The sequence below is a fragment of the Neoarius graeffei genome, chromosome 8, assembly GCF_027579695.1.
Source record: "Neoarius graeffei isolate fNeoGra1 chromosome 8, fNeoGra1.pri, whole genome shotgun sequence".
In the NCBI taxonomy this organism is placed as follows: domain Eukaryota; kingdom Metazoa; phylum Chordata; class Actinopteri; order Siluriformes; family Ariidae; genus Neoarius; species Neoarius graeffei.
This window is the reverse complement of record NC_083576.1, coordinates 22,927,165-22,947,550: the sequence shown is the minus strand read 5'-3', so window position 1 is coordinate 22,947,550 and position 20,386 is coordinate 22,927,165. Positions and strand designations below refer to the sequence as shown.

The 20,386-nt window shown below is 40.9% G+C and overlaps 1 protein-coding gene across 2 annotated transcripts in view; it reads left to right on the top strand.

The window, feature by feature from the left end:
* immt (inner membrane protein, mitochondrial (mitofilin)) overlaps positions 1-19,973 on the top strand; it is a 44,161-nt gene extending 24,188 nt beyond the window's left edge. For both annotated transcript variants that reach the window (XM_060927437.1, XM_060927436.1), the window contains 8 exons: positions 1,483-1,616; positions 5,167-5,270; positions 5,910-6,045; positions 8,798-8,927; positions 13,051-13,274; positions 13,487-13,618; positions 16,113-16,242; positions 18,926-19,973. In XM_060927437.1, coding sequence (XP_060783420.1) covers positions 1,483-1,616; positions 5,167-5,270; positions 5,910-6,045; positions 8,798-8,927; positions 13,051-13,274; positions 13,487-13,618; positions 16,113-16,242; positions 18,926-19,533 — 1,598 coding nt within the window. In that variant the 3' untranslated portion in view covers positions 19,534-19,973. The remainder of the gene's footprint in view (positions 1-1,482; positions 1,617-5,166; positions 5,271-5,909; positions 6,046-8,797; positions 8,928-13,050; positions 13,275-13,486; positions 13,619-16,112; positions 16,243-18,925) is intronic.
* Positions 19,974-20,386: the final 413 nt, after the last annotated feature.

Below are 20,386 nucleotides of genomic sequence, written 5' to 3'. Positions count from 1 at the left end.
AAGACCCAGCGATGGCGAGCGGTCAGCCCAGCACTGCGCTTTCACACTGGAAATACAGCCATTGCTTTTCATTACTTGAAATAAAAGGCAAGAGTGTTTACGTGCAATGCACATTATGTCGAGGAACAAAGCGTTTGTCCTCGTCAGTGGCCAGTAATTAGTAACAATTTTAATAACTACAAAAATATATTACATTTGATAGATGTCTCATCTCACATTGTCCCACAAAAATATTAATATAGTGTAGATAACATTACTAATTGGTTCTGTTAAGTGTCCATTTCAGTCATTAAACACATTTAACATTCACTTTTATTATGATTACACTAATTGAATTTGATTTTTTTTTTTTGAGGGGGAACAAAATGTAACGGAATAATTACTTTCCCTGGTAATTAGTTACTTTTATGACAAAGTAACTCCGTTACTAACTCAGTTACTTTTTGGGAAAAGTAACTAGTAACTATAATTACTTTTTGAAAGTAACGTGCCCAACACTGGCTGTAAAGCCATACTTGATGTATGCTGCCTCATATTTTCGGATTTTAGTTGGCCAGGACTTCTTAGTTTTTTTCGCAGCAGTGTCCTCCACAGCAGGGCTGTTGGTTTGTTCCTTCAGTCTCTTCTTCAAAAACCTGTCCATTTTGCATTAGCAATACACTAGCTTGAAGAGCAAAGCAGCTTGATAAATGGCGCAAACCGCAACATCACAGGCAATCGGAGAGATGAGCATGGCAAACAACGTTTCGATATGATCTATTATTATTAATAATTATATTTTATAATAATGATTAAAAAACTAATTACAATATATTTAATAATAATTATTTTTAAAAAGTATATATATTTTTTTCGCAATTTTTTTGTTATCGTCCCTCCAACTTTCCGAGGCCCCCTTAGCACCCCCACTTTGAAAACCACTGGTTTACGGCATGCGCGCGCGAGAATCCGCTTGGCACGCGCGCGCTGTCCAGAGCACCCGAGAGTCTATTTGATGCACGTGCCAAGGCATGCGGGTGTGACACTCTTGCACAAAATTAGTACAAAAATGAATGTAGATATAAATATCTTATGCCAAATTATTATGGCATGCTACAAAAAAAATTAAATCAGATTCCTGATCGCCAATTTACGAGTACGAATGCAGTTAATGCTCGAGTCTGAGTCAAGTCACGAGTCCTTAAAATTAGGGCACGAGGCGGACTTGAGTCCGAGTCCTGGATTTGAGTACTACAAGCCTGCCACATGTATTCATCCAGTATTGATTGGGAAGCATTTCATATATTTATTAAGCTTTTTTTCTTTGATGCATCTAATTTTAGTTATCTTTTAGCCTGTCAACAAATATTCATGAACATAGTCACTACCCTTTGCTTGACACCATTAGTTCTGAGGAATCACCTTTGATCCTATAGTCGAGTCATCAAGTAAGAGAATGGTGGGTAATGGGAATTTTGTGTGTTTTTGTGTGTGTATACGCAGCTTTATCAGTTGGGCTGGAGGATTCCCTGGGAGCTTCCGCTAAGCATACCCTACACGCCATTGGCGCCCAGGAGGCAGCGCTCCTCGCCATCAACACGCACACAGAGAGACTCCGGGAGGCCATGGACTCAGAGGTGAACACTTATTCTGTCTGTCCCACTCTCTCTCTCTCTCATTCTTGAATGTCTTCCCCCCAAAAAAATATGACTGTTAATAACACCCTGCAATATTTTATTATTATTTATTAGGGCTGTCAAACGATTAAAAAATTTAATCGCGATTAATCTCAGGATTTCATATAGTTAATCGCGATTAATCGCTTTTTTTTTTTTTTTAATCTATGTAAATGAATAAGGCTTTTAAAGTGAAATGTTACAATTTCACTAGATGCCGCATTGAGCTGGTGGCCCCGTTGCTGGGATACGTCAGAGTGTCCGCCATATTGGATGTGGCAAATCTTCCCCGTAAACCAATGCAAGTAAATGGACTGAACTTCATAAAGCCCCTTTCTACAATAATATTTAACTCGATGCCTTTTATTCACCCATTAAGACACACACGTATATATTTGGGAAACAAACAGGCATCAAAACAACACGTATAACTTTTAATGTGATGGTTATAAATAGTGTGCGAAATACCCTGTACACTGCAAACTAGCGACAGATACGCGATAGATAGCTCAGGTAAGCTAATCAGTCAGCATACCGTAGCAAGCTACCAAAACCTGAGGCCACAATAACCAACCTACAAGACTGAATATGATAAATGATGGAAATAGTGGAAAAACTGGAAATAGTGAATGAAAATAAAAATGTACTGTTTTACTTATTGAGTCACCACACAGACCTACTCTCGTTGAATAAAGTGAGCTGAATGACCGCCAAACTGAGTTCGGCCAGGTTCTAACGTCATACCAAAACAAAATACATCACTGATTCCTTCACATTCAGAAAGGTTAAAAACATTCATCATACGTTCAAAAACGTCCATCATAGTGTGGCACTGTATTATCTAATTCTCACTGCTTATAACTCTACACCTACCCGGTGGAGATGAGCTGGGAAACTGAAGGAACGGTAATGAAAAGTATTTTTCCAGTCTCACCTGTGAAAGGTAATCCCATGTGATCTCGTTTGGACGGTAAACTTGTTGGCACAGTTAAACGCAGCACATGAATGAGGCATCTTTATTCTCGGCTACTGTCTAGACGCTATACCAGAGACGGGTGAAGAATCTCCACTTTGCCACATCCAATATGGCGGCAAGGATGACGTATGATTCTACGCAGAAGGCGGCGTCTATGTTTATATGTCTATGACTTTCTCCATCACTCACACTTACTCTTATTGAAGCAGCACGCAACAAGCCTCAACAGGAACTACGGGTGACTCGCAGGGCCAAATTAGAATTTGCGTTAACGGCACTATTTTTTTGATCGCATTAACGCGTTATCACCACGTTAACTTTGACAGCCCTATTATTTTTTTGGGGGGGGGATGGTGACAGAATATCTGTTGGACCTAAACCTTTTGATTTAGTTTAAAAACTTTAGTGCTTTGTTTAGCAGGGTGGCCGCGGGTCCTTAAAAAGTCTTAAATTTAATTTTCCTAAAATAAGGCCATTAAAAAGTCTTAAATTTCAAACCCCGTGGTCTTAAATTTTCAATCTTAAATTTATGGAGATTTTACTCAGTCATATCGTTAAAATGTGGTACACTTTGGATGGGGAAAAAGTTTAATCGTTTTTGATGCTCACAATTATACCGCGCAGGCTCCGAATCCACCGGTTGCTAGACACACGCGTGCTTGACAACCACTCAGTGCCTGATCTGTTGATGGAGGGTAGTCCGAGCCACAATGGGTAAATGTAAATTTAATGATAACTGGCTGCAAGATGCAAAATACTCGTGGTGGCTGAAAGCTGTACCCAAAGATGCCAACGAGGCATACTGTGTAGCATGCTGTAAGACTTTTAAGTTGGGCACAATGGGGATAAGAGCGGTGGACTCTCATATGAAGAGCGCCAAGCACGTTGCTTTTGCTAAAGGCCGCGAGCATCAGCCTCAAATATCCGACTTCAGCGCTGCCACCACTAACGGTCGTGGAGAAGAGGATAGATCTGCGAGATGTAAGAGAATATTGTGTGTGTGCAAGAGAGAGAATATATTCTATTGCGTGCATGTGAGAGAATAGTATTGTTTGTGTGTGGGTATCGTTCCAAGTGTTTTAAGAAGTGCAAGTGAGCAGACCTTTCAAGTGAGTGAGCCGAAGTTTCAGGTGTATGTGCATTCACATTGTTTAACTGTTGTTTTCTGCATTGTTGTTTGACCAAAGATGGAATTGAACAATTCTGCTTACAATGTGACTCCCCAAGCAGAGAAAATAATAATTTAAAAAAAACTGTTGCATTGGATTCTGTGTGTGTGACTTCATTCACATTTTCACATTGTTATATTGGATTCAAACGTTGTGACTGCATTCTGATTGTCACATAGTTACAGGTTTATCCGATCCTTATATTGTGTTCTGAGTAGGGATGTTAACCGATGACCGTTTGACCGGTGGTTGACCGAATCAACGTCAACCGGTTAATTTTTTTTGGTTGTTGGTGAAAAAAAAATCAATCGTTTTGAAGCTGCCGATTTTGGAGCGAAGAACCTGGAATTCTGTGTTTGTAAACGCTTGGGGCATGCCATGCGGTGTAAGGATGACAGCTGACAAATCAGAAACACCCATTCAGTCATGTCCCGCCCTCCCGCCCCAGTTAAAGACAGCTGACAAATCAGAAACACCCATTCAGTCATGTCCCGCCCCAGTTGAACACAGCTGCCACTCGGCGAAAGAAAAAAAGTGTAGACACAGGCTTTTTAGCTTACAAATTACTATGCTGGTTTTTTTAATTATTATTAGAAGGCACATTGAGTTTAGTCCTGCCTTGGCCAGTGCATTCTGAAAGTATGTTTCGGTCTGTAGCCAACAATGCATGTTATTGCAGATCATATCTCTCCACACAAACTAAAGGCGCAGATGCCGACTTTTTCACGGCTTTTTCATGGACTGTAACGGCATTTGCTAATGTAGTAATTTTAATACAGAATTTACTCTGATGAAATTATTCAGACACTCCAACGCCCCCCCTAAAAAAAAATCGGATCTGCACGAGCCGTGAAAAAGGCGCGCCGTTTGCATCCCTGTTTAAACTCAAAGGTTAACCGACTTTAACCGGCTAATGAGGCTCGGTGGTAGGTCAAGATTTTTTTTAGTTTTCGCCATCCCTAGTTCTGAGTGTGTGAATGCCTGTTAAGGAAAAGAAATGAAGTACTTCTACTAGAATAGTGTTTTCTGGTGAATGTTTACAAGAACAATAAGTTTCATTAAATTATATAGTTTTTTTTTTTTTTTTTTTTTTTCCAAAAGAGTACGTTTTTGCGTGACTTTAGATTTGGTCTTAATTTTTTTTTTTTTTTGGGAACATGGTATGAAAGTCTTAAATTTAACTTGGACAAACCTGTAGACACCCTGTTTAGACATGCATTGCTTCTAGCAAACCTGCAAAGTGTGAATCGTCATGTGTTTTTGTGGGATCCCTGTATTTTTAAGTCATTCTAATATACCATATGCTGGTATGATTCATTCCTCGTTACTCAAGAGCAGTCTCCCCTGTCTGTGTTTGCATTGTCAGGATTCTCCAGATAAGAAGTCAGCTCTGTGGAAAGATCTAGAGGATGCACTCAGTCAGCGCACCCATGCTGTGGACCAGGCTGGACAGGCTCTTCTCCAAGCCAAGTACGGCCAAATGCTAGAGGACCGACTTGAAGAGAGACCTTATTTGAATGGCTAATAATGCATTCAATCTTAAGCCCTGCTAGCTTAATCACATTAGTGTTTATTTTGAAGCCATATTGCATCAAGTCCAAGCAGTAAATGCTAATTCTACAAATCGATGCAATTTAAATTAGCAGTGAAGATGTTTAGCATGGGGCGGCACGGTGGTGTAGTGGTTAGCGCTGTCGCCTCACAGCAAGAAGGTCCGGGTTCGAGCCCTGTGGCCGACGAGGGCCTTTCTGTGCGGAGTTTGCATGTTCTCCCCGTGTCCGTGTGGGTTTCCTCCGGATGCTCCGGTTTCCCCCACAGTCCAAAGACATGCAGGTTAGGTTAACTGGTGACTCTAAATTGACCGTAGGTGTGAATGTGAGTGTGAATGGTTGTCTGTGTCCATGTGTCAGCCCTGTGATGACCTGGCGACTTGTCCAGGGTGTACCCCGCCTTTTGCCCGTAGTCAGCTGGGATAGGCTCCAGCTTGCCTGCGACCCTGTAGAACAGGATAAAGCGGCTAGAGATAATGAGATGAGATGTTTAGCATATCAGGCCTATTTATTTAATGATTTCTGTACATTTATGCCCATTTTGTGTGCTTTTATTTAGAGAACAGCTTGAGAAGCTCAGAGGCACGATCAACAGCGCTAAGGAAGCAAAGATTGACGTTGCCAGACCCCAAATTCTGGCTGCAGAGGAAAACCTGCACAGTATGATTGTGGATCTGGATAAAGCTGTAAACAAAGTATGTGTTCTCTGACTAATGTACTTAATGCAGGGTTCCTACGCAGTATGGAAAAGTATGGAATTTGATTTTAGTATTTTCCAGGTCTGGAAAAGTATGGAAAATGGAAATTAGGGTATGGAGAAATGTGTTTCCAGACCTTTGCCGCTACATAGTAAAATGAAGCTCAACATTCCGACATTCAGTTGAATTTTGCCAAAGAAATGTGTTGAAATGCAGAGGGAGGGAAATGGGTGTTCTGTTGTACTGGCATGCGCTCCGCCACACCCCCTGAACCTGCTTGCTTCTTGCAAGACTTTGGACAAGACGCAGGAAAACCCCCTGCTACAAAACGCCTCTTGAACACGCGTGAACACACATCATAGCTCCAGTCAGTGTAAAAATGCTTATGGCTTATTTGGCAGTGTTGCCAGAATTTGCTAGAAAAATAAGGCACATGGACCCTGAAAACAAGCGACCCAAGACAAAAAAAACTGCCGACAAAAATATGAAGGCTGTGTACGCAAACATGCATATAAACTGAACAATGCTGCTATTACATTATTATTATAATTACATTACATTTAGTTGTCGCTTTTATCCAAAGCCACTTACAGTTATTACAGGGTACAACATGGTTACAACCTGGAGCAATGTGGGGTTAAATGCCTTGCTCAAAGGCACTGCAGCCATTACATACTGGTTAGGGTGGCCACGTCTCGGCCACGTCTGCCATCTCTTGGTATGTGGACAAAATGTGATCTACAGTGGAACTAACACAGGGCCTTCATAAAACACAATAGTAAATACAAAAAATGCCGTAATGACCAGTGTTGGGCACGTTACTTTAAAAAAGTAATTAGTTATAGTTACTAGTTACTTTTCCCAAAAAGTAACTGAGTTAGTAACGGAGTTACTTTGTTATAAAAGTAACTAATTACCAGGGAAAGTAATTATTCCGTTACATTTTGTTCCCCCTCAAAAAAAAAAAAAAAATCAAATTCAATTAGTGTAATCATAATAAAAGTGAATGTTAAATGTGTTTAATGACTGAAATGGACACTTAACAGAACCAATTAGTAACGTTATCTACACTATATTAATATTTTTGTGGGACAATGTGAGATAAGACATCTATCAAATGTACTAATATATTTTTGTAGTTATTAAAATTATGTTACTAATTACTGGCCACTGACGAGGACAAACGCTTTGTTCCTTGACATGCTGTAATGTACATTGCACGTAAACACTCTTGCCTTTTATTTCAAGTAATGAAAAGTAATGGCTGTATTTCCAGTGTGAAAGCGCAGTGCTGGGCTGACCGCTCGCCATCGCTGGGTCTTCCGATTGAAAGAGCGCGCAGTCGTGCAGTAGGCGTGGCCTACCTACGTACAGTATCTATGTTGCCCAAATCTACTCTGATTGGCTTACTGTGCCGTTGTCTCGTGTCTCCCCGCCCCACACGAAAGCAGAGTAAAGAAAGGCTGAACGAGCAGCGTGCCAGATGAGAACAGCTTTAATAAAGTAACGCACAGTATTTTATTGTAAGTAACGGGAACGGCGTTATAACGATGTAAAAAGTAATTAGTTAGATTACTCGTTACTAAAAAAAGTAACGCCGTTAGTAACGCCGTTTATTTCTAACGCCGTTATTCCCATCACTGGTAATGACTGTTTTCAAATTAGAAGCTTCAGTAAACGTGTGTGTGCACAACATACAGGGTGTCCCGAAAAAATGTATACACACTTTGAATCATTGTGAAGTAGGTGTTTATTAAAATTCATTTCATTTTCAAGGTGTAATAGAATTTACAGACATCACTTTGTTTTATCACTGCCTCTAACTGATGTTTATAGTCTACGCTATGAGACCTGGAACAGTCACTGAAAGTGAATGTCCAAAAATACCAAGAGAATTGAATGTGATTTGCATTGTCAGCAGTGACTGGACCAGAATGGATGTCAGTTTGAGAACAGGTGGTGACTAAATAATAAAATGTCTGTAAATTCTATTACTCTTTGAAAATTACACGGATTTTAATAAACACATACAGTACTTTACAGTGATTAAAAGTGTGTATACATTTTTTTTCGGGACATCTTGTATGTGCTTGACATCTTCACACACCTGTGTTTTAATGTCTTGAAGTGTGCATCAGATACGTGTGCGTCAGAGTGGCATCCTGTATTTTGTGTAATGTGTATATGTATTTATGACAAAAACAGGGCACTGATACAAATTTTAGGCCAAGCTAAATATGGTATGCATTTTGGTGGTATGTCATAATGTGAGTACCTGTTTGATTTTCAAGTAATTCTTTTAAATATATGAGTAGTTGTTTGTTTGCTGAAGTCTCCAAACCTGGGAATTTGAGTATGGAAAAAGTCTGGAATTTTAAATTTGAAAATGTGTAGGAACCCTGTTAATGGATGGGGGAAAAAAATTCCTATTAACTTGCAACTGGATCAGTTGAAACAGCCATTTATCCAGTTTAGCAGAGCACCCACACTTTGTTCTGTCATGTATTGTTTGAAATAATTGCATAATTTAAGGTGAGATTCTATGCGAGATTATTCTAAAGAAACCTATTCAATAGAAAGTCAACTAACTGCTCTCTAATTTTTTTAACATTTTATAAATGTAATTATAATACCAGCATTCCGACAAAGTGACGCATTATCCTAATTTCTTGGTCTTTTAATGCTTTAAGGGGAGTGTACATTATATAGTGTAAGCTCCACTTGCTCATAAACCTCCATCTCTGTCTAGGTGCAGGCAGCTGAGACCGAGGCAAAGATTGTATCTCAGTACAGTGAGCTGGTGAAAGAGGCCAAGGCTCAGTTTCAGAGAGAGCTCAGCAACATCACACCTGAAGTCCAGGCCAACTGGAAGGGTCTCAGTAAGCAGCCATACCCTTCATCCTCTCCAGTTTACAAGCGTTAAAGTCCAGATTATGATTTAAAGTGGGCACGATTTTTGGTGGAAAATTGTGGAACATGTATCAAATGCTTGTGATTCACACGTTGCATGCGCACACGTTTGTTGTTGAAGTGAACTAAAAATACCAAACTCTCAAGTATATGCCTTCCTCTGATTTGGGGAGACAAACCTTGAGGTCTGTTGTGGTAATTCTTCTAGGTGTTGTCCCTGTCACAATTCACTTAGGGCGTATTCACACCTACGTTGTTTGGTCCGGACCAAACGAACCAAATTTCCCTTGGTCCGGACCTTTTGGGTTGGTCTGAATACAAACCACCGAACTCTGGTCCGGACCAAACAAGCGGACCGAGACCGAGCTGCAAGGTCGGACTCGGTCCGGACCAAAGGAACCCTGGTGCGGACCTTTTGGAGGTGTGAAAGCAGACCGGACCTAATCCGACAGTTTTGCTTTTTTGTACCTCGGGAGCTTCCGTCGTTTGTCGAGCATTATGGGAAACAGAGTCTTGACACTCCACTGCAAAGTGCAAACACTGTTTCGGTTGTCAAGGGAACCTTACAACAGTCGTTCAGTCATTCAGACCAGTGGTAGGCTAGACTACAGAGTACAAAAAATGAGTAGGGGGCAAACGTGGGCCGAGGAAGAAACGCGTACCCTTGTGGATATATGGGCAGATGTCCACATATCTGAGCTTTTGGAGAGAACACACAAAAATGCCGACGTGTTTGCTGTATTCAGTGAGAAAATGAAGGAGAAGGGGTTCACGCGCTCCCCAGAACCGCACCAAAATGAAAAAATAAAAAAAACATTTGGTTCGGACCAAAGCAAGTGAACTATCGAACTATCCTGGTCTGAATACACCCTCAGTTTGTCCACATGCAACAAAAACATTTTCACTTTTTGTCTACTTCCTGTTTTTTGTTTTGTTTTGAATCCCCTGCTGGCCAAAAGCCCCGAAGGGGGATTATGTCGTGGCATAAACTTGACAAGAGGCATTGTTCTATGTCGGTAATATGCATACGGGTTGTTTTACAATCAGGGTACAAAGTTTGTGTCACAGGGGTCCAAAATTCAAATTGATTCAAACTGGTTCTTGTACCAGTTTTTAAGTGAAGGACAAGTTAAAGAACAGATTTCAGGTAATTTTTTGACGTGTGTATGGTAGTTTTGTGTAATCTGCTATAAGATAAAGAAGATTAAGTGTCGCTTTAAGCAGGGCTGGGAGAAACAAATGAAGTGATTCTCGGAGAGGACTTTTTTTTTTTTTTGACAATTCAGAATCCACTACTTCCATAGTGCTTTTAAATATAAGGCTGTAAGCTTTGTGTTAGTTGTCTCTAATATTTATGTCCCAATATCTTGACCACATTTTAGGATGAAAATAATCATTTTAGATATGTTATTTTATATTGGAAAATTAGCTGTCTCGGAGAGGACATTTTTTTTGACACAATTACATACTAATTTGATCAAAAAAATAGTCTGAAAACTTACTGGCATTCAACATTAAAACTTAACTATGTTTCCAATGATATGGAACCAAATATTTGTTTTATGGTATAAAGAATGATTTAAGTGCATCCCTTTTGGTGGTCAAAAAAGCACTTTTTCTAAATGACACGAGTAATTTTGCTAAATATGACACATCTTGTCATACATTCACCAAAAATAACGTTATCACCAATTTTTTTTTTTTTTGCATGGTAAATAGAGCTATCACAGGGCTACAATAAACAACCAAGTTTATTTAGTCAAGCCTTTTGATATTGAAGATAATAAGTGTTAAATGTGATTTTTAGCTCGCGTACCCTGATTGTAAAACAACCCATATTGTAACTTCGTTAAATTCAGTCACGTTTTACCAGAGTTACAGCCCTTGATTAACAAAATTATACTTTGACAATCTCACGAGTGTGTATTTTCCTTCTGAAGTCAACTCCTCTCAGTTGTTGGAGGAATTTCACGAAACTTGGCGAAAGATCTCGTTATACGTCGGTACTACGCATATTGTAATTTTGTTCAATTCGGTCACATCTTACCAGAGTTGTGGTCCTTGATGAACAACCTTGTACTTTCACAATTTCATGAAGGTGTGCTTGCCTTCTGAAATCAACTCCTCTCACAATTTGTGGAGGAATTTCACCAAACTTAGCAAAAGGCTTTGTTATATGACAGTTATACTGTACGCATATTGACATTTTGTTTAATTTGGGCAAATTTTACCAGTGTTACAGCACTTGATTATTAACAAACTTGTACTTTGGCAATTTCATTAAGGTGTGCTTGCTTTCTGAAATCAACTTCCCTCACAATTTTTGGAGGAATTTCATGTAATTTGGCAAAAAGTTTTTATCCCCCGCTGGCCCAAAGGGGGATTATGTCATGGCGATATCTGTCCGTCCCGGGAAGGGTGCTCACCTTCTGAAATCAACTCTTCTCTCAATTCTTGTTGGAATTTCACGAAACTTGGCACGGTTCTGTGTTATATGTCGGTAATACGCATATTGCAATTTCGTTCAATTCAGTCACATTTTACCAGAGTTATGGTGTAGTTGCCTGCGGGGAATATTGTGCTCTCCGAGCACTCTTGGGGGGGGGGGGGGGGGTGTTTGCCTGTGCATAATATTTTTATTTATCTTCACATTTATATGTAAACAGTTGACAGCCAAACTTTGGCTGTGAATTAGAGGTCTGCGCGGGACAGAATTTTCAGTCCCGCTCCCGCATTGTGCAGTCCCGCTCCCGCAAAGAATTATGATTTTCAGTCCCACTCCCGCCCGTGCCTGCCATATTTTGTCCCGCTCCCGCCCGCAAATCCCGCATGATGCAGAAGTTCGCGTTATTTCTCACGAAAGTTCTTGTCATTGGCTTGGGGAATTAAACATGCTGAGCTTAGCTGAGCTCTCCACTAACCGATCCTTCACCTAGTGCACGTAGCGAGGGTGCGCGTTGCCAGGCGGCATGCGCAGCTGAGGCTTTACAGAGATACCCAACACACCCACCAAAATCTACAGTGGATATTAAGAATATTGTACATTGCACATAGCTTATATGTCACTCCTCACATTTACATTCTAGGAAATACAAGTAGGCCTATAAGAAATTAATATAATTTAAAGACACAGCGTGATGGTGCCCCGCCCCCTACTTTGAGTGGATTTGAGCATAAATATCTACAGCTCACAGCACTTATCACAACAAGCAAAGGGCAGCTGATTTCCCTCTGCATTGTACACGAGTGAGAACGACTTCCAAATGTCTGATTTCAGGACTCTTGACCTTTTTTTTTTTTTAAGGTATTTTTTTTTGGGCTTTTTCCACCTTTATTGGATAGGACAGTGTAGAGACAGGAAATGAGCGGGAGACAAAGATGGGGAGGGATCGGGAAATGACCTCGGGTTGGAATCGAACCCAGGTCCCCGGATTTATGGTATGGCGCCTTATCCACCTGAGCCACGACGCCCCAGACTCTTGACTTTTTAACGGTAAATGTACCTCTTTTTAAAGCAGCACTTACTTCTGAAGCGCTGTGAGCTTCACTAGAGGAGCTCTGCTCTTCTGCCATGATCGGAGATCTTGAACACAGAAGAGCGGAAAGGAATCGGAAACGTACGCGAGATTAGACCACATCCGCAAATTTAGGCATCTTAAAATGTTTTCATTAATGCCAAATAAAATATCCAGCACAAATTATATATGATAGACATAAATTAATAGTTTATAAATTTTATTTTAAACACGTTTTTAGTTAGCGGGACTGCAGCTTATCACCTCTCCCGCCTGCGCCCGCATTGTGCACTCCCCCTCCCGCCTGCAATAAACTTTCAAAATTTGTCCCGCACCGCACTGCTTTGCGTCGGGTCCCGCGGGGCTCCTGCGGGAGTGCAGGGCTCTACTGTGAATCCACTGACCAAAAATCCTGACCCAACATTTCTTAACATTTCCTAACCTTGCTGTCCTTTAACTATAATAGCTGTTGAAAGGAACCTGGAGTTCCTTTTATGTAATTATCAGGAATAATTCTGTATTTTCCCCTTCATATGATTCCCCCCCCCCCCCCCCCCCCCCCCCCCCCCCCCCAAAGCGGGAAAGCTGAGTGCTGATGATCTGAATTCACTGATTGCCCACGCTCACCGGCGTATCGACCAGCTAAACCGTGAACTGGCAGAGCAGCGAGTGCGTGAGCAGATCCGAATCGAAACGGCACTGGACCAACAGAAGCATGAGCACCAGAAATCTGTGGCGCAGGCTGTGACTACTGCACTGGAACACCACTATGAGGAGATGAGACTCGAGCAGGAGAAGAAAGTAAGTGGTTAAGACCAATGGATGGTGTTTTTAAAAAAAAAAAAAACTATGTAAATACAAATATATCTTCCTTTAAATGTTAGGAAAGACTTGCAGTTGCTATTGCAATGATTATGTAGCTTAGAACTGACTGAGTTCATTAGAGGTCACTTAGTAATTTAGACTTTATTGTAACAGGGTGATTTAACCGTTTCTTGGCATGTGTGTCACAGGTGCAGGAAGTGCGGGATGTGATGGAAGCAGAGATGAGAACTCAGCTGCGCAGACAGGCAGCCGCGCACACAGACCACCTGCGCGATGTGCTTAAAGTGCAGGAACAGGAGCTGCGGGAGGAGGCCCAGGAGGTGAGAGTCTCTCTCTCTCTCTCTCTCTCACACACACACACGCACTCCTCTGCCAATTGTGAAGGCATGATTTTCTGCTGAGCTTAAATGATTTTAAGGTCATGTCATGAAAAATGCTTTATAAGAATCCTTTAAAAGTTCAGACATACTTCTGTGGATCTGAACAAGTAATTATATTATATTTTAATCATGATCGCAGTTTTTTTTTTTTTTTCCAATTAATAAATTGAGTACAACCTTGGCTGCTCCTAGCTATTGCTAAATATTGGACTATATTGACTCTGAAGCATCAAATTACAAGTTCCAAATATACTGTACGTTTCACTTTCCAGGCCAGTTGTAGCCCTCTTTTCCTCTGAATTCTTCCCAATCGTGGTGTGAGTGCAGGCTGAGTCAGTTTCATTCAACTAAAGCTACACAGGCAAAATTAATGATCACTAAATACATTGGGCTCTAGTAGGTGTGATTTAGATATTATGGTGTCATATTTATTTAATTTGAGTCTTAATTCTGTTTATATTTAACATTTTTTAGGTATACTTGGCTAACAGGGGTCATGGAAAAATAAATATATAAAATATTTTAAGTCAAGTTATCATGCAGCCCTACACACTTGTTTTATCTGAAGTTTTCGTAAAAACGTAGTCAAGACAGAATCAAAATCAACTACAACCCCGATTCCAAAAAAGTTGGGACAAAGTACAAATTGTAAATAAAAATGGAATGCAATGATGTGGAAGTTTCAAAATTCCATATTTTATTCAGAATAGAACATAGATGACATATCAAATGTTTAAACTGAGAAAATGTATCATTTAAAGAGAAAAATTAGGTGATTTTAAATTTCATGACGACAACACATCTCAAAAAAGTTGGGACAAGGCCATGTTTACCACTGTGAGACATCCCCTTTTCTCTTTACAGCAGTCTGTAAACGCCTGGGGACTGAGGAGATAAGTTGCTCAAGTTTAGGGATAGGAATGTTAACCCATCCTTGTCTAATGTAGGATTCTAGTTGCTCAACTGTCTTAGGTCTTTTTTGTCGTATCTTCCGTTTTATGATGCGCCAAATGTTTTCTATGGGTGAAAGATCTGGACTGCAGGCTGGCCAGTTCAGTACCCGGACCCTTCTTCTACGCAGCCATGATGCTGTAATTGATGCAGTCTGTGGTTTGGCATTGTCATGTTGGAAAATGCAAGGTCTTCCCTGAAAGAGACGTCATCTGGATGGGAGCATATGTTGCTCTAGAACCTGGATATACCTTTCAGCATTGATGGTGTCTTTCCAGATGTGTAAGCTGCCCATGCCACACGCACTAATGCAACCCCATACCATCAGAGATGCAGGCTTCTGAACTGAGCGCTGACAACAACTTGGGTCGTCCTTCTCCTCTTTAGTCCGAATGACACGGCGTCCCTGATTTCCATAAAGAACTCCAAATTTTGATTCGTCTGACCACAGAACAGTTTTCCACTTTGCCACAGTCCATTTTAAATGAGCCTTGGCCCAGAGAAGACGTCTGCGCTTCTGGATCATGTTTAGATGCGGCTTCTTCTTTGAACTATAGAGTTTTAGCTGGCAACGGTGGATGGCACGGTGAATTGTGTTCACAGACAATGTTCTCTGGAAATATTCCTGAGCCCATTTTGTGATTTCCAATACAGAAGCATGCCTGTATGTGATGCAGTGCCGTCTAAGGGCCCGAAGATCACGGGCACCCAGTATGGTTTTCCGGCCTTGACCCTTACGCACAGAGATTCTTCCAGATTCTCTGAATCTTTTGATGATATTATGCACTGTAGATGATGATATGTTCAAACTCTGCAATTTTACACTGTCGAACTCCTTTCTGATATTGCTCCACTATTTGTCGGTGCAGAATTAGGGGGATTGGTGATCCTCTTCCCATCTTTACTTCTGAGAGCTGCTGCCACTCCAAGATGCTCTTTTTATACCCAGTCATGTTAATGACCTATTGCCAATTGACCTAATGAGTTGCAATTTGGTCCTCCAGCTGTTCCTTTTTTGTACCTTTAACTTTTCCAGCCTCTTATTGCCCCTGTCCCAACTTTTTTGAGATGTGTTGCTGTCATGAAATTTCAAATGAGCCAATATTTGGCATGAAATTTCAAAATATCTCACTTTCGACATTTGATATGTTGTCTATGTTCTATTGTGAATACAATATCAGTTTTTGAGATTTGTAAATTATTGCATTCCGTTTTTATTTACAATTTGTACTTTGTCCCAACTTTTTTGGAATTGGGGTTGTAATATTGCACTACTGTTAAGTAGTTACTGGTAGATGTTGAACACTATTTCAGTGCCTTGTACTTGTGAAATAATGTTTGTATCCATCGATTTTTCTCTATCACTTTCCCAGGTGGATAAATTATATACATTATTTTTGCGAGATGAGAAAATGCAAGTAGTTAGTCTTTTCCATAAGACTGGAGACTCTCAGATTTCATCAAAACCTGCTTTCTCATGTAGACTCTGAACAGTAAGCTGATGGAGCAGGAGATGCACTACCGCCGTTTGAACCAAGAGCAGCTAGAGTCCTTCACTCTGGACATGAACTCTGCCTATGCCCGGCTCAAGGGCATAGAGGAAGCCATTGACAGTGAGTCTCGCATTGCAGTTCTTGTTCATGCTGTTTTTTAAATTAAAGTTCTCTCACAGTGACTGGGGGCTTGTCATTATTGAGCACCTAGAAGAAATCTTACGGGTCTGTTTGACTCAAAGTGGCCTCTTTTTTTTTTTAAAAATGGGTGTAATTCTAAATATTTCTTACACTATTAAGTAAATAATTTCTTATATAATTTAGACTGTGTTTAAACACCACCACCACCACCCAAAAAAGGGTGGTGGGGGATTAGAGCTAGCGTTTGCTTGGGTTGTTTTAACCTTAGAGCAGCACATGTAAAGGTTTTTTTTTTTTTAAATGACTCTCCAATCTATACAATGTCAGTACAGGTAGTCGTCGACTTTACGACCGTCTGGTTATGACTGGCAAATGTTTCCTAGCTGAGCGTACGACAGTTTCCGCCCCAGCTCCAGGCACATGCGCAGTGTCTCTCGCACGCCCTCGCGCACTCCGTCATACAGTTTCCGCCCCAGCTCCTGGTTTATGAAACGAGCAAATGCTCCCGCCAGCCCGAGCGCTGCAACAGCTGCTGATGACGTAGACGACCCACAGCCAAGCACCAGTGATGCCAGCGGTCACTAAATTTTGTATTTTGCTAGTTTTACATTTGTATTTTGGTATGTTTCAAACTAAAATGTTTTCTATTTTTCACACCCGTATTTTGTATTTTTTGTTTCGCACGTATGAAACGAATTGTACTGTACGCAGTGTAGTATGCAGTGTTTGACTTAAACCAAATAATGAGCCAAGGTAATGAAATAAGAAAATGTTGATAAAATAATACTTTAAGATGATTACAATATCATTACACATCACAATATACTTACGTTCATTTAACATAGGCCGACTTGCGACCAGATCGGTTTACGACCGGTCAGTCGTAACCAAACGCAGTCGTAAGTCGACGACTACCTGTATGTACAAAGGTTTTTTTTTTTTTTCTGTTGATCCCACTTAGTGATGTATTGTTCTAACTGTAATGCTGTCATAAAAGTTGTATAGATGAATCTGAACATTCAGTTCTAACTGGTAAACAGCAAGTGTTTTGTCGTTCTCTCTGTATACATACAGGACCAGTCAAAAGCTTGGACACGCCTCTTGATTCAATGGTTTTTCTTTATTTTTATTAATTAACACACTTCATGTCTTCAAGTAATGATGGATGTCGTTTCTCTTTACTTAGTTGAGTGGTTCTTGACAATATGGATTACTACAGTTGTGGAATAGGGCTATTTACTGTATTTTTATTATTTACTATTTATTTGATCTCACTCATTAAGAAGGCAAGAAATTGCTCTAATTAACTTTTGACGAGGGACATCTGTTAATTGAAAAGCATTCTAGTCGAGGTCTGCGCGGGACAGAATTTTCAGTCCCGCTCCCACCCGCTCCCGCATTGTGCAGTCCCGCTCCCGCCAAGAATTATGATTTTCAGTCCCGCTCCCGCCCGCAAATCCCACATGTTGCAGACGTTCGCGTTATTTCTCACGAAAGTTCTTGTCATTGGCTTGGGGAATTAAACATGCTGAGCTTAGCTGAGCTCTCCACTGACCGATCCTTCATTTATTGTAAGTTTATTGTTTAGACTCTGACATTCTGCTGACACATTCCAAGTTGAGCGCTGCATGCGCTCATGATTGACAGCTCTCGCTTTGATTGACAGCTCTCGCTTTGCGCACTCGCACTCCCACTTCCGAGTCTCTGGTGTTATGATTCCAACCGCGATTTCATTCTCCTCTCATATGAAGTGCTGCGCAACCACAACCAGCTCCTTAGATTATACACTGTCTATTTCTAGCTTTAAACTGAACAATCTGTGCGATACACGGTCCTTTTTAATACTAGTTAATACTTTTTAATACTTTTTTTAATACTTAGGACTAATACTCTTGACTTTTTAACGGTAAATGTACCTCTTTTTAAAGCAGCACTTACTTCTGAAGCACTGTGAGCTTCACTAGAGGAGCTCTGCTCTTCTGCCATGATCAGAGATCTCAAAACACGGAAGAGCGGAAAGGAATCGGAAACGTACGCGAGATTAGACCACATCTGCAAATTACGTATCTTAAAATGTTTTTATTAATACCAAATAAAATATCCAGCACAAATTATATACGATAGACATAAATTAATAATTTATACATTTTATTTTAAACACGTTTTTAGTTAGCGGGACTGCAGCTTATCACCTCTCCCGCCCGCGCCCGCATTGTGCACTCCGCCTCCCGGCCGTGCCCGCAATGAGCTTTCAAAATTTGTCCCACGCTGCACTGCTTTGCGTCGGGTCCCGCGGGACTCCCACGGGAGTGCAGGGCTCTACATTCTAGGTGACTACCTCATGAAGCTGGGTAAGATAATGCTAACAGTGTGCAAAGCGGCATCAAGGTAAACGATGGCTACTTTTGAAGAATCTAAAATATGAAACATTTTGTTTTTAACACTTTTTGAGCACACAATTCCATACATGTTCCACGTTATTTCATAGTTTGTCTTCAGTATTGTTCTACAATGTATAGAAAATGGTCAAAATACAGAAAAACTTATGAGTAGGTGTGTTCAGACTTTTGACTGGTGCTGCATCTACAGTGCGATGAAACGTGAAGCCTGCAGGGCTAACATGCAACACTAAAGACAATAACTGTACACTGTTCCCCTACAGGTCATGTGATTGCTGAGGAAGACGCGCGTAAAGCTCACCAGCTGTGGTTGTCTGTGGAGGCTCTAAACTATGCAATGAAGACTGCAGTGGCAGATTCACCCTCTGAGCCTCTAGAGGGCGCTGTGCTCGCCATCAAAGAGAGTTGTGCGCAGGACGAGTTCGCCCAGGCATTAGCTTCAGCCCTGCCCGAGGAGTCAATAAAGCGTGGCATCTACAGTGAGGCCTCATTGCGTGCCCGCTTTTATGAAGTTCGTCGGCTAGCCCGACGCGTGGCGCTAATCGATGAGACACGTAACAGTCTATACCAGTACTTCCTGTCCTACTTGCAGTCCATCCTACTTTTTGAGAAGGAACAAGAGGTGCCACCCAGCAAGCTGGCATCAGAAAACCTCGACCCTTTCAAGCTGCTTGCCTACGCCACCTACAGCGTGGAGCGTGGTGACCTTGAGCTAGCCGCCAAGTTTGTTAACCAGCTGCGTGGCGAGGCACGACGTGTGGCTCAGGACTGGCTCAGAGAAGCCCGACTCACTCTGGAGACCAAACAGGTGGTCAGTTTGTTATCAGCGTATGCTAATGCCGTAGGCTTAGGCACCACACAGGCTCCTTAAATCACACATCAGAAACAATTCGAGTTGATAATGAGGACTGCTGCCCATCTGCTGCTAACAGCAACGTGCCCTCCTCAGATTAATTTATACACCAGCCCAGGTTGGGTTTGCGTTTGTTTTGTTTTTGTTTTTTTATCGTTAAACACTCTTTTGCAAGAAGGCTTTTTCCTGAAATATAACCTGTCTCTTAACATCTGTATTCATAATCTCGACAGGTACAGATCCCTTAAGGGCACTGCACAATGTCTAACTTTTCAGCGTGTAGTACACAGATGGTCCTTCTGGTCAGTACCGCTGTCTGAACCTTGTTTGTTCACCAGTTGGCGATTCAGTATCTTGATTGGTTATTCATCAGGCTTTTGGAAATGGTCATTTTTTTTGTCATGCTATGGTTTGATTCTGCTCGTCAGTACTGGCTGTTAATAAATCAAGGATGTTGATGTCTGTTTCATTGCTTCCTTTTATATCATGTTTACTAAGGAGTCTAGGTAGTAAGTCACTTGTGCTGTGTCCAAAATCATTCACTACTCACTATATAGTGGACTACGTAGCAAGTCCGCCATTTTGTAGTGCTGTCTGAATGTATATTGAGAATTATAGTGGACTCGTAGTATACCACAATGCACAGTGAAAAGTAGCGTACAACCTGTGGTCACTAACCAAGCAATATATACAGTGCTGCCTAGTAGTATTGGCACCCTTGAAGTTTATGTACTTAAAGTTAAGCATCTCCTGAACAAAAGTGATGTAGTGATGCAGAATTTTTCTACAGATTGCTCGTGGTTAATATAAAAGAGCAAAGTATCAAAAAAAAAAAAAACAGAGTGGAGAAAAAAAAATGAAAAAGGTAAAT